General features: G+C 31.8%; 1 protein-coding gene across 1 annotated transcript in view; it reads left to right on the top strand.

Annotated features, from left to right (window-relative positions):
- The window catches only part of LOC134257410 (uncharacterized), a 61,555-nt gene that overhangs the window by 2,347 nt on the left and 43,221 nt on the right, over positions 1-15,987 (top strand). Inside the window, exons 2-4 of the mRNA XM_062740024.1 lie at positions 4,535-4,589; positions 6,105-6,125; positions 15,464-15,595. Of these exons, the coding sequence (XP_062596008.1) occupies positions 4,535-4,589; positions 6,105-6,125; positions 15,464-15,595 (208 nt within the window). The remainder of the gene's footprint in view (positions 1-4,534; positions 4,590-6,104; positions 6,126-15,463; positions 15,596-15,987) is intronic.

The raw sequence follows: 15,987 nt of genomic DNA, 5'->3' as shown, positions 1-15,987 counted from the left end.
TAAACAGTGGAAAAGTTACAAAAAAGTTGTACCCGAAAAAAGTTATGAAAAAGTTACAAAAAAGTTATACCCGAAAAAAGTTATACCCAGGAAAAGTTATAACTAAAAAAAGTTATACCTAGTATAAAGTTATGAAAAAGTTACAAAAAAGTTATACCCGAAAAAAGTTATGAAAAAGTTACAAAAAAGTTATACCCGAAAAAAGTTATACCCAGGAAAAGTTATAACTAAAAAAAGTTATACCTAGTATAAAGTTATGAAAAAGTTACAAAAAAGTTATACCCGAAAAAAGTTATACCTATGAAAAGTTATAACTAAAAAAAGTTATACCTATTATAAAGTTATGAAAAAGTTACAAAAAAGTTATACCCAAAGAAAATTATGAAAAAGTTACAGAAAAGTTATACCTAAAAAAAGTTATAACTACAAAAAGTTATAACCATAAAAAGTTATACCTATTAATAAAAACTTTTGTAAAAGTTCCAGTGAAATTATGCACTTTATGTTAACCTGTTGTGGATTTACTTAATTACAATTTACAATAATAAACATGATAAAGATAGCTTGGCTCATTGTCAAATACACATGCATGTTTTCAAGTCTACCTTATTTTTCATCATGTCATCTTCAACAGATTGAAATTTCTCTAGTTGTTTTATAGAATACATTTTTATCATATAGCAATTAGGGTCTTTGTACAATTACCAAGCATACTGCATTCTACTCTTGCTAATTTGTATAGACATAACTTTTTAAATATCAACACCCTATTTATTCATGATCTAGCTATACTTCAAAAATGAGAAAGGTTCTAAACAGTGATTTCCGTTACAGTTCTTAGCTGCATACCACCCCAGTCCTTGCACAGGTATCCTTGCAGGTATACAGTTGTGGTTTTTATCTTTACTATTTGAAGATAGGCTGCACTGGAAGTAGGCTGAGTGAGTTGACAGACTTAGCCATCCCTTGACATGCCGCACTTGTAGTAGGCCAAGTTAGTTGAAGGACTTGGCCATCCCTTGACAGTCTGCACTGGTAGTTGGTCAAGATAGTTGACGGACTTGGCCATCCCTTGACAGGTCGGACTGGTAGTAGGCGAAGTTAGTCAACAGTCTTAACCGTCCCTTGACAAGCTGCACTGGTAGTAAGCCAAACTAGTTGACAGACCTGAAAGGCCGCACTGGTAGGGGGTCAAGTTAGTTGACGGACTTGGCCATCCCTTGACAGGTTGCACTGGTAGTAGGTCAAGTTAGTTGACGGACTTGACTGTCCCTTGAAAAGCTGGTAGTAAGCCAATCTAGTTGGTCGTTCAATGACAGGCCGCAGGCGCACTGGTAATATGCCAAGATAGTTGAAGAACTTGACAAGCCCCACTGGTAGTCAGCCGAACTAGTCGATGAACTTGGTCATCCCTTGACAGGCCGCACTGGTAGCCAGCCGAGCTAGTTGATATACTTGGTCATCCCTGGACAGGCCGCATTGGTAGTCAGACGAGGTGGCCGAGGGTCTTGGCAGGTGGTCTGCACCCCTCATTTAGGGACCAAGCTCTGGGCATACGTCTTGGCTGGCAGGCAGTGTGACTAGGAGTCGTCAAAGTTTTCGTTGAAATATGCTTGCAATTTCAACCTTCAAATCATTTTTCTTCAATTCTGCAAAAAATTGTTAAGGTTCAAAATTTAGATATTTCCAGCACTCATCTGAATATCAAATTGAAACCACTCTTTCATATCAATTCATTCAAATTCATTAATTCATCCATAACAAGGAAAACAAGACTAATAAAAGATCTATACTTACAGAAATTAGTTTTAGATTGATAGATTTATTGAATTTTGAAATGAAAAAAATATATACTTACCTTAAGCACATGCATATTATTTTTTGAAGAATTTCACTTCAGGTCAGCACATAAGTCAGAGATGCTCATGGAAAAATCATATACCAGAAAGTGCTGCTTTAATAAAAACAAAAATTAGAAAATTAATCTTAAATTACTCATTTTCATTACATTAACGTTGCAGTTGCAGCTATAGATCATGTTATGATCATCATGTTCATGTCGATGTTTATATTAAAGGCTTCACATTATTATAACAGTTCAGGGAATCTAAAATTAAACAATTTTGGGAATAGATGTGACAAAGAACAACATATTTTATCAATATTATACTAAATGCTGAAAAATATGTTTCAAATACTTTCAATCTCTTTGCTTCAGTTTTTGTCATTCGATGTACCAATCAAAACAAACAAGAAATACAAGATTCACACGCATAGAATTTTGTTCATTCCCAATATTTCTTCTTTTTGGAATGTACTTCGAGTGGTACTAAGTATTCTTTACCAAAATCATTAAAATGTCAGCATAAATATCGCCTTACCAACTGGTTTTCTCTCCTTATTTTCTATCAACACTTTCAACATCACAACATTCAAATCGTCCATGAAAAAATCCGCGCTCTGTTGTTGACCAATCATAGACCTCAAAAACGTCACGTGATAGGAAAAAATTAAATAAATAATTCATAATTAATTTATTTTAAATCCAAATAATCATAATTGTGCAATTTAAAACATAATTTGAATATTAAAGTACCAGTTGGTGTTAAAATTTTGAATTTATTCTATCAACAAAACGGACATCGGGGGCCGCCATATTTTTCGTCGCCGCCATTTTGAATTTAATATTTGTTTATTTGTGAAAATAACTATTGTAACTGGGTTATTTAATTATGCAAACAATAAAATCTACATGTACTAGTCCTCCGCTTAAATGTTAACATAACTGGCAGTCTTTATTTCCAACATCGTAATATCTGTTTAAAATGAACATGCACATACTTGTTGTTTATCTTTCTAGCCACCCATATTACGACTGATTACGACTACAACCTGTGTAGAATTGTACCATTGCATAATACACATAGCTGAAATTTACGAATTGTTTACCACAAAGGTCACCTAGTACAAACACCTGGTTCACAGTAAACAATAGGGAAATTTACACAGTTTTGCACACTAAGAAAAATCCGTGCAAAATTCACATGACTTCATGAGATTACATTTTACTGTTTATATCTCTTGCAGGGCATTTATATTTCCCCAGAATGATGGAATTTATTCCCAACTTCATATGTACATGCATTATTATAATTTACAAGACAAATATTAAGTTTCATCAGGGTCTCAATAAATACGTATTTTCTGAGAGAGAGAGAGAGAGAGAGAGATAAAATTTTTCCCAAATTTAGTTGAATCTTACATGACAAATATAATTTAATATAGACAATAATATTTATTACACATACACACTACAAACACCCTCACACCTCACACCACACAGACAGACAGAGAGAGAGAGAGAGAGAGAGAGAGAGAGAGAGAGAGAGAGAGATTCTCATTTATAGATGTAATTTACAAGATTTTATTTCACATCCCTTCTGTTGAACTTGACATGACTGTGGACAGCATATTTATTAAGAATGAGAAATCAATCATTGGTAGTAAACAATAATAATTAATATTGTCTAAGAGCCCTGGCAGTCCCTTTTTTTTTTTCTTGAAAAAAATATCTATATAATAATAATATATATATATTCCTACTGAATTTTCCCTCTGATTAGCATTAGGAATTGACAAAGTTTTCTGCTGCAATATGTGTTTAAAAAAAAAACAAACAACATTTTGAACATTATCAAAATTCATTCAAATTAATACTTATGTTATTTTTGAAAAAAAAAAGTAATGTGTCAAAAACTTGTACATTTATACTGGTTATGCTTGAAAATGGCTAAGTTCAGAAAAGTTACATTTTAGTTATTCATGAAAATGACAAAGTCCAGAAAAGTTATGTTTTAGTTATACATGAAAATGGCTAAGTCCAAAAAGTTACATTTTAGTTATACATGAAAATGACAAAGTCCAGAAAAGTTATGTTTTAGTTACACATGAAAATGGCTATGTCCGAAAAGTTATATTTTAGTTATACATGAAAATGACAAAGTCCAAAAAAGTTACATTTTAGTTATAACTTTTTTGTACCTCAGAGCCTAGGTATAACTAAGTTATACTTTAATTATAACTTAGTTATAACTTTTTTCGGTATGGGTAAGAATTGAAATATCAGCTAGGGGTCATTAAAGAGGAGAAAGGGGTCTGCGAATTCTTCTAACAGCCTGGGTTAAAGGGGAAATACAAGAATAACTGGGGGATTACATCATTTTAGACAGGGAAATTCCTCAGTCCCTAGGTCCTATATATATATATACTTGGACAACCTTTGAATGTAACAGAATCAGGTTACAGAACGTGTGACTGGCGTGTGTGAATCAATGTCGTACATGTATTTTTTATAATGAAGCATACCCTTTCTCTTGAAAGAGAACTCTCCTTAAACAAGAATCTTTTCATACTCTTCTTAGCATTTTTTTTTACACTTAATTGCTTTTGCAAAATGTCTATTTAAAGGAGTTAAAGTGGCAAAATTTACATACGTGTAAATAGTATAATAAATTTTTACTTTTTTTCATTACAGAATCCATATGACAGTTTTATGCGCAAGCATTTGGAACATTATGGATACTATACAGGTACTTCTAAATATATATATCAGGTTCTAAATGCATGATTAAAATAATCAACAGCAAATCTTACATTAATTTCTTATTTTCTTTACCCTTTATGATTTATAAGTAAGTTATTAACTGATTAAATATATATATATCCACATCAATCATACATGTATTGATGTACACTCTTAAAGGCAATTTTGATTTACAGTGTCTTTTCATGCAAAATTATATTCATTTATTACCTTAAAAATCACTTCATGTTTTTAATTCATACAAACTGACAAGACTTCCAATGAATCTGATAAAATTGCTTTGGGAAAAAACAGATTATGCATATATGCAGATATCAGCTTATTTAAAAATAACTTGGTTATAAATATACCAGAATCATGAATATATATATCCCTGATGGCAATTTTGAAAATCCTTGGTAAATTTTTTTTAAACCTCGATCAGTCTCCTCAGATGGTGATTCACAGAGATGTGGGCTGAATGATTACTAAAATAAACATGTATATATACCCTAAACTTAAGAAAGTTGCAACATACAGTAATGGTAGTTGCTTATTGTCAACTACACTGGTAAAATTTTCACCAAATTGACAAGTCTTAAATATTTATATTTTAGATTGTTGAAATTCAAAGTTAAGTCTATAAGCATAAGTTTTTGTCTTTTTAATATAGCTTTTTCAATCTGATTGCATGCATCCAGTCTCTGTTGCAATTATATATAGCCACTGTTGGGACAAGTGAATAAAGGGGGGGGGGGGTACGAAAGTCAGTCTGAGGACTGTGAAAAAAGTTCCAGAGCACTTTTAAGCATTAAAAATTCATTAAATGGAATTTTAAAAGATATGGTAATGCATTATTTTTTTTGTAACATATTTTACATTTTCCAAAATATGAAAGGATTGATATTGAATTCATTAAATTTGGAAAGCAATATCCTGGTTTCAATTTAAAAAAAAAAAAAATATGTGAGTTGTGAACGTTTCGTTTGTAATTTCCCAGAAGAAGAAAAGATGTCTTATAAAATAATTATTTCTTTCTGCAAGTACTTTGATTAGAATTATTTCGGAATCCATGTATTTCCTTTTAATGCATGTTTTTATTCTGCAATTAAGGATATTAAATATTAAATATATGATGTGAAGTGGGAAAATTTAAGCATAAATGCAAAGTTTCCAGTCAATGAAGTCAATATTTTTGTCGACTTTGTCTGATATTTTGTAAAGAGGCCATTAATTTGTCAATTAGGCAGTCATTGTTATATAGGTAAACAAACCAACAATGGCTACTGAGTTGTAGATTCACTGATGTTTAATTCAAATACCCAAATAGCGAAACCAATACTTGTGGCGCCACAGTTCAACAAAGATTTAAATGGGTTATTAAAGGCACTTGTTAATTTAAAAAACAAACAATGTAAAGTGGCTGCACCCTTGCACGCTTCCGATAATTTTTAAAAATCAATCTGGAAAGAGTTATCTCTCTTTAAGTATTTGATGTTATTATTTTTCTCCCTCCTTCTAGCTCAAACTGAAATTGACAAATGTGAGTAAGGCTGAGAGAACTAACAAATTTTCATTGTTTTTTTTTTTCTTCACAAATTTTGCTTTTTCTTATTGTAGAATTTTTGGCATTGAACTCCATGTTTAGTGAATCACCAATCTTTTCACTCATTCACTCTTAGAAATGATCGCATGCATGCACTTTGAATAATAAATTGTTTCATTCTGATTCCTAAATCAGCATGTACTTGGAAAAGTTACATAGAAATTTCCAGGATATGCATGGTAACATTGATAATTTTTCATTATTTAGAAAAAATATCTCCAATTGCATGTTTTCAATATTTCAAATACATGTATTTTAGGTGCGTACTGGGGCTTATAATATTTATGAAAGACCATCCAACATTTTTGTAAATTATTGGTTATACATGTAAATGCCATCCAATCATTTTCTTGTGCAGTGAATTTGAAGTCTCGGTAAACTGCAACACAGAAAGTTGTTTGAATGTTTCGCATTGCATATTTAAATATATTAAATATTGCATGTAGTTGATTGCATGTAACACTGATAATTTTTACACCCCTCCCCCCCAAAAAAACCATTGTCAACCGAGGCTAGAGTTTTTTGTATTTCATGGGTGCATATTGTCTCTCTGAGTACTATGTTATTATAATTCTTTTGACCTTGATATACTTTGACATAATTGTAAAGAAAACTTTTTCCTTGGCAAAAACTTCTGCATGTTGGTGTTAGAACTTTCATATTTCATATGCTTATTCCTGTAGCCACCAATTTTTTTTACCTCAAGACCTTGACCTATGAAACAATTTAGATTTCTTTTATAGTAAACCCATGCAAACCCACAATAAAAATCTTTGTTTATAAATGGTTATCTAAAATACCTCCTTTGATTTGAAATGAATTAGAAACAATTTATTCATGTATTTATGTGTTAAGTATAGCCAGTGGGTATGATTACTTAGTTCTAATCGAACAAAAGTTGGTTCAGTGCAATGGGATTTTTTTTTTTTTATCTTACATGGCTAGGACTCAAATTTGTAAATTGTTACATAATTGTAATCATGCATTTGACTTACTAGTATATGAATGTTTTATATTCTTGGGTTTGCCTGCTTGCCAAAATGTTATACATATCTTATTGATTTGTATATAACATGCCCAAAATCAATTGATCTACACACTACTCAGTGTTCATCAGGAGTTAATTATTATAATTAAAGAGTTCATAGACTGAATTTCAAGTGAAGTGAGACTTAATAACTATAGGTTTTTGAGCCATTCATCAGTTTTATATGCATGAGATAAAACCTTATAGATATTATTTCAAAATGCCTTTGAAGCACTTGTTATGTGAATTAGTTCTTTACTCATATAGTTCGGTCTCCTTGATATCCAGTGAGTAAGGGGAGAACCATTTTATTCTGATGGGAATGGGGGTGGTTACAAATTTTTTCTGAGTCAGGTTATTTATTTTCATGTTGATGAAGAACAGATTATTTGTTTCCAAATGATCATGCAAGGACGTATATTTTTTTCTTCACTGAAAAAAAGAATGACAAGCAAAAAACAAGAGGCCCATGGGCCACATCGCTCACCTGAGCACTAAGGGTAGGAAAAAGTAGAAAATGGCTTTTTACTGTAAAGTTTAAATCCAAAAGTAGTACCATGACCAATCATGGATTTGCTATTTTTTAGAAAATGATTTTTAAAGAATTTTCCTATATATATCTCTAAAAACTTTGGTCGGCCATTTTGGCCCCGCCCTAACCCGGGGGGTCAGGATTTGAACAAATTTGAATCTACACTACTTGAGCATGCTTCCATGCAAATATGATGAATTATGGCTTTGTCATTCTTATGTTTAAAGAATTTTCCTATATATTTCTATGTAAAACTTTGGTCGGCCATTTTGGCCCCGCTCTACCCCCGGGGGTCATGATTTGAACAAACTTGAATCTACACTACCTGAACATGCTTCCATATAAATATGATGAATTATAGCTTTGTCATTCTTGGGAAGAAGATTTTTAAAGAATTTTCCTATATATTTCTATGTAAAACTTTGGTCGGCCATTTTGACCCCGCCCTACCCCGGGGGGTGATGATTTGAACAAACTTGAATCTACACTACCTGAACATGCTTCCATATAAATATGATGAATTATGGCTTTGTCATTCTTGAGAAGAAGATTTTTAAAGAATTTTCCTATATATTTCTATGTAAAAGTTAGGTCGGCCATTTTGGCCCCGCCCTATCATGATTTGAACAAACTTAAATGTGTTTCCAAAGTTTCATCTTTCCTGGCACAGTGGTTCTTGAGAAGATTTTTAAAATATGCCACTAAATTTTCATTAATTCCCAATTATCTCCCCTTGAATGAGGGCGTGGCCCTTCATTTTTTCCCCTTCACCCAAGGATACTTTGTGGCAAGTTTGGTTGAAATTGGCTGCGGTTCTTGAAAGAAAGAAAATGTGAAAAGTTTACGACAACGACTAAAAAATAAAAGCTCAAGCCTTCGGCTCAGGTGAGCTAATAAAAGAAAACTCTGAACCTCTATTTTATTATGTGGTTGTGTGTGTGTGTGTGTTTTTTTTGGGGGGGGGGTATATCTTCAAATAAGGACAGGTTATTTATTTTATTGTCGGTTGAGGACAGATTTTTTATTTTGTTGCCAGTTGAGGACAGATTATTTACTTTCAAGTCCGCCAGTCCCTCCTTTCTCCTTCAGAATGAAATAGTTGTCCCCTTATCATACTTATAAATGATCCACTTGCTTTCTTATCGGATGGGGCACAAAATGTCATCATCCAATTTTTAAAATGGAAATAATTAAGACAGTTTTTTGATCAAGGACATGGTAACATTAGAGTAAATGGTACAAATGTTCAGGGATTCTAGTCTTTGCTAGAAACTAGCTAAACGTGTGCCATATTAGCAAATATGTGTGAAATTATTTAGAAAAGAAAACTGCTTTTAAGTGATCAATTTGTTCTTTAAATATATATACATATTTAATCAATAAAAGCCCGTGGAAGGTCTCTCAATTCATTCAATTCAGTCGGTTCCTATCAGAAAAATTTCAAAAACTATTTACATAGAATATATTGGATTGCTCCTCCTGTATTTGGGGGATGTTTGTTTTATTTGGAGTGTTTATAAGGTTTCTTCTTGTTCGTAGATCTACAAAGTATTTCCCTCCATATCAATTCATATCAACTGAAGAATTTCAAACAAACTCGACTATTGTGATCTTTTAAGGATTACATTGCTTCGCAGTTGTTAAGTCTAGCCTAAAGAAGATATGCAATTTATACTACCAGTATTTGTAGGAACATTATAAATAAACTTTAAACCTTTTGCTTAGATGTGACAAATTGCTTTCTATTCATTTTCTTTTAGTTTGAACTTTAATAGTTGATGCTGTCAGCTGTTTTAAAATTCCTCTTACTCTACTTGTACTTAGGTACATTATATTCATTAATTGGTACCACTTTTTAAAATGGTGCATAGAAGTTGAGAATTCAATTTTATTTTTATTTTTTGACAATTATTGCAGACTTTGAGAGCAGGTCCTTTTGAAGTAATTATTCATATTAAACACAGAGGTCTTTTTAAACACATTTTAAATTAGATGCAGTGCAACTCTAGAAGAGATGTAATTACATTTTCTCATAAAATTCTTAATGATTACATGTTCTACTCATGAAATTGGAGCATATAAATTTACAGATTTTTTATTGACATTTTGGTATGCAGTTTATAACTACATAGTTTAATTTTTACACATAATTACTCAATTTAATTTAAATGCAGGCTGTTTACTCAAATTGACTTAGGAGGAGCTGTTTTTCTAAACTTAAGGTAGACAACACTTTGAAAAATTAAGTAACACAAACATAAATTGATTAATAAGCAGGTACAGCAATGGAAAACAAAAAAATTCCGATCATCACAGAGAAAAGTGATTTTGATTATGAAGAATTAATGAATTTTAATTTTTCATAATAACAAAACCAAACCTGCATGGATGCAGTGCAATGGTAGATTACATATGAGATCATGAAGCTATATAATATATCATATGATTTGACAGTTGTCAAACTGCAATAGTAAATGTAATATCCCATTCAAATTGCAAGGCTATAATCTCAAAATTTCTTGCCGTAGTCCAAGTGAACATGGTTTTAGCATTAAAGAAAGTGAAGAAAAGTGGCCTAGTGTATAATTTGATTTTAATCTCGACTGTTCTGTGTACTTCAGTGTTGGAATTTGGACCACAGTTAAAAGAGAAGATCGACCGCAAAGTTCTAGAACTGCTAGGGTTTAAACTAATAATTCCTTAACTCAATACCTATTTATGTTTGGCACAATACTAAAACCAGTATTTTTGATATGGTCCAGATATGCTCTTTTATTAATCAGGATCGCAACAATGCAGAATTTTAAATGGTGCGCATGGCATAAAGAATATAGCCCTATTGTTCCCCGGGAACCTGTTGAGTAGCCCTTTAATTAATAAAGAAAGGCTTACAAAAATACTATGTGATAGATTATACAATTGTGAGCAGTTCTTTCCAGGCAACGGTGCCAAGTAAGAGGGGGCATCAATCTATCTTGTCAACCACTCTGAGTAATAGACTAACGTGGCAGGGCTAGGGCGCACAACCATTTGCAAAACGGGAGAGGGTTTGAAAAGCGTTTAAGTCTCAGTGAACTTGATTGGATAGGATTTTGAATTTTTTTTCACCTGCAAGGATCTATGGTAGTCAGACATATAAAGATAAGGACTAGTGCATAATCGGTTACCTTATAAGCAGTTTTTAAGACTGAGGAGTGCTCATAATAAGTATGCCGGATTGGATATTTAAGTGCATTGTTAGGACGTAAAACGGGCAATAAAACATGTATCCAATCTAAAAGGAACTAAGGAGTAGTCCAATTGATTTATGTGAACTTGTGTATGGATTTTAAAATTTGCTCTTAAAACCATCGTAAAATGGCATTATTGATGAAGTTTATATTGGTTGTCAGGTCTGTTGATTTGTGTTCATTGAAAGTCGCCCTTCACGAGATGTGAACAAACTGAATGTAGCAGAAGGAATTATAGGCACCAAATAGGAAAAATCATTTGTCGGCAGTGTATTACTTATTTATCGCAAATTAGAAATCACTCGATCTCAAGATTGTGTTTCATTGTGTCGATAATTTTGCTTCCTAAAGGATTTTAATGAAATACTGGATTTGGATACACATAGAGTGGGATTTTATGTAATTCAATGAAGTTGGACTCAGAGAAAATGATATCTCGGCCGAGAACGTCTCAGTCTGCGAGATCCAGGATTAAGGGGCCTATTTATCAAGAGGAGGATCCCAGTAATTTCTGGGAGGTGGACTTGTCTTTTCGACCCATAGATGTATCTATCTTTGGTATGTAGAGAATGTCATAGAGACTTGTGCTCTACATGTAATTAATTAGACTGAAGTGCTGTGATCTGACTAATTAACTGTTTGTATAATGTTTAATTATTCAGTACATGATAAATATAGTTTTCTATTATTTTTGGAAGTTAATGAATCAGCAATTATATGGCCATCATCGAAACAGTAGGTATTTGAGTCTTCAAGAAGAATTTGCCAATTTATCTATCTTGGAAGAGATTTTATAATTACCCTTACAGAAATTTCTGGTAAGTGACTTATAAGTGATTTATTCTTTTACTTATAAGTTGTTTATTCTGGACTTACACTTCACTGATACATTTAACTTATAAGTGACTAATATGTTACTCATTAGGATTTTATATGCAAATGAGCTACCTATAAGTGACTTATAAGCCAGTATTAGCCACTTAGGCTTTATGCAAGTATAGTCACTTATAAGTGACTAATAAGTCAAGCATTAACCTTTCATACTTTATCAAGTATTAGTCACTTATAAGTGACTATAAGTGACTTATAAGTGAAGTACAACACTACCTGTAAGATCTTAATTTAGAACAGAACTTCCAACCATGCAGGGGTTGCATGATATGTTCAAAGCTATTTTTTTTTTACATATACACATGTATCTGCACTTTAGATGAAATAATCAAGTAAAAATTTTATGGAAAAAAATCACTTTCATATGACATTTTTTGATGATGCAATTTTAACATATTAATTCAGTTTACAAACAAAAATGTTGAACAAAAAGGCAACAAGATTTAATGACCTTGAGGCTTCTTCAAATTTATGAAATCTGAAAGCAACTGAGTCAATTGATTCAAAATTTCAGGCAAAAGAAGTTAAAATAGAGAGATGATTTAAATAGAACCTACTTGTTGTACCTGATGTGAAGGCATACTCAAAATAAATCTAAAATCTCCAACATCCTTTCACAGACACAAACTTGGTTACAAATTCTTGTTGCTGATCTCTGCAGAGACAAACTTTCTGATTGGCTACCTTGAATACCCATAATGCTCCTTGAGAGAAGTCTAGTATAGGGTAAAAATTCTAAGTTCACACTTATACTTCACTCATACCATACTGATCTTCACTTATAAGTGAGGTATAAGTGAAATATTCACTGATATGTAGCTCATCTTTACTTATAATTGAAGTATTAACGAAATCCGTTCCTCACTTATACTTACTTTGAATTATAGTACACTTATAAGTAAATTTCAGAATTTATAAGTGATTTATAAGTTGCTAATAAGTGGATTATAAAACACTTATAAGTTTCTATTAGTTTTTTCTGTATGGGTATGTGTCAACCGGAATCTAACTAATAAAAGATCAGGCTAGTACCCAATAAGTTGAAGTAAAAATTGATACAAAATAAATACTGGTTCATACAGTAGATAACTGAAAACTAAAAGGATGAAAATCCAGTAATGGTGTCATGTGTGCTGATGAATGGATGAAAAAAATGAATTTACTAAATGTACTTAAAAGTTGTTTGTGTTTCAACTGTTGAAGACTGTTTTAGTTAATAGAACTTAAATTAACACTGTGTGTCAGTGCTTCTGTGAATATATTTCTGTTTAGATGGGTCCTAGGTAATGCGTAATTGGTTCTTTTAAGTAAATTGCATGTTTATAATTTTTTCCCAACTTTTGCATAAGAGTTATTTGTTGTACAATTTTTCTTCCAAAGGGATTTTTAAATTTCTTGATGTCATGCAGATAGGTTTAAATGAAAACAACAAAGAACTGAAATAAATTATGCTCTCCTTTGTGCCACTTTAAATATTGAAAAATATGCATGTCTGTTGGTAATTTGGCACTGATCAATATAAATTCAAGTCTTTTAACAAAAGTTTGTATCAATATTGGATTTAGGAGTGGAAAAATGCTGTTTAAGTAACAACATTATTAAACACTTTTAGTTGTATTAACAGTGCAAACCTGCACACATAAGCTTAGAGTGAAAGATTATTTGTTAAAATAGATTTAAACATAAATGTTTACAGCCCGCAATCGTCAGCTTTTTGCTATAAATGAATCTTCCCGTCCCACAAAGTCAGCTGATTCAGACAAGAGTAAGGATGACCAAGATGAAGGTCAAGAGGGGTCATGGTTTGAAAGCGAGGAGTATGAGGAAGATTTCAGTCTCCTCACAGGTCTCTATTAGTCATATGTCTAATGTTATACATAGTCAGCTATGTATGCCAGATGCAGGTGTCTATAGTCATATGTCTAATGTCAGCTCTGTATGCTAGACACAGAAGTCTAGTCATATGTCTAATGTTGTCCATACATTGTCAGCTCTGTATATGTCAGACACAGATTCTAAGTCATATATATGTCTAATGTTGTCTATACATAGTCATCTCTATATGCTAGACACAGGTCTCTAGTCATATGTCTAATGTTGTCTAAAGATACATTGTCATCTCTATGCTAGACACAGAAATCTAGTCAAATGTCTAATATTGTCTATACATAAGTCAGCCCTGTTTGCTAGACACTAGACTAGAGGTTTGAAATCAGCTGAGACATATCATCTCATTAAGCTAGAAATATTGCATAGTTTTTTTCTCCTTTTGTTAGGGCTGTGTATTGAGCCAAAAATTTCGATACGATACGATACAATATTTCTTAAAGCGATATCCGATATATTGGATTCTAAAACAAGTCCATCAGAAAAGGCTTCTAATCATTTTAATGCATGAATTCCTAACAGTTAAGTGTTTTATTACCCATTTTTAAGTTCTTGTCTCATTGTCATTTACAAATAATGCTTCAAATTAAAACTTTTAATGACAGTAAAATCAATGTGTTCAAATAAAATTCTCTTTGTATTTTGTAATAATTTTAAAAACTGTTATTTCCTTACAAATTATATACTTATTGATCAGTTTTAATTCAAAAGTGTGAAATATAATCTTTGGTGGTTGAAATTCCCATCTTTTTAACAGAATTATATACGTATTGGAAGTTATTTTTCGATACGATATTTTTCTCGATACGTATCGATATATCGATATATTGATACAGCCCTACCTTTTGTATCACATTAGATTTACTAGTAATTTATTATTTAAATTGGTATAAGTTCAAATGTTTCAGTAATTTCTTAAGTGATAATTTACTTTTTATGATATCTTCAAACTTTATAATGTATTTTTTCCCTCATACATTCCTAGCATGCTATAAAGTGATCACTCTCCAGAAGTTCCCAAATTGGTTTTATTTGTGTATTGGATTAGAGGCCAGAAAAATTCTGAAAGGTTACATTCATCTATTAGTGTATAGTAGTACCAAATATTAGTTTTTTTTTTTATTGATTAAGTTGAAAGTAGTGCAAATATGGAAAATTATTATACAATCCATTTAGCAAAATTGATCAAAGATTTAGAAAGTTTTCTACTACTGGTAGTTAATTTTTTGGAAATCTATATTAAATTTAATATAATATATATACTACATGTAGTTGTATTTGTGTGCAAGTACAGTCATTGTATAGAGTGTTTGATTTGCACTAATATATAAAGTGTGTTTTGTTCTAAGTATACAATGTAATCAACAGTTTGGTAAGTCATAATATTGAGATATAGTCATATACTAAGACCTACAATGATATGCTTTTTACGTAAAAACTACATAAAATATATAGTGGTCACAGGATCATATGTAGATCTATGTACTGTTTTGTAAATGCAAATTGTTTGGTCACTAAATGCTCTTGACAAGTTTATTTTCAGTGCATTATATGTGTATACCAATGGTTAATTAACAACAGTATTATGTCATATATAGAAATAAATAAAATATTTTTTCACTGGCAATGTTATTGAAGATGTAACTTTTTATCATATTAAGTTTTTGTAGAATCATTCCTTAGTGACAAGTTTGTGCTTGGGTTTCAGGGAGGAATCAGGGCTTCCGACACAATTTCTCTTCCTATGCGGAGTGGGAGAAGACGTATGGGTACCAGTTAAGTAGCGGCAGTGGGAGCGAGAGTGACGATTCTGACTCAGACTTTGATGACAAGAAAAATGGTACGTCCAAGATTTATGTAATACTCTTAAAAATCAGCTACCTCTTTTTCTTTCTCTTCCCCTGAACTGTTGTTCCACTAGAAGAGAAGATGGAGAGAAATTAAACCACTCTTTGTTGGTTTTATTTTCCTCCATAATTTGTATTTTCAGAGTTCTTGGCATTGTAAAATACAAGTTTTTTAAAGAGTGTGACTTCACTGGATAAAAAAAAACGTGTTAAATTTAACTAGTGGTCTAGTAGCTATTTGAGTCCTATGTAATCCAATGATCCATACCTAGCTCTTTTAGTGGTGCTCCTATGGGCATCTGTTGTGCTCCTCATGACATCTGTACAGAAGGATAAGATGGGACATTGTTTTTCAATAGATATCAGGCTGATCAGCCCTTTTACA

This window comes from Saccostrea cucullata, unplaced genomic scaffold (assembly GCF_032062105.1).
Source record: "Saccostrea cucullata isolate Sc308-1 unplaced genomic scaffold, CSIRO_AGI_Scuc_v1 ctg514, whole genome shotgun sequence".
In the NCBI taxonomy this organism is placed as follows: domain Eukaryota; kingdom Metazoa; phylum Mollusca; class Bivalvia; order Ostreida; family Ostreidae; genus Saccostrea; species Saccostrea cuccullata.
Note: the sequence above shows the minus strand (reverse complement) of the source record. Positions and strands in the feature narration are given on the sequence as shown.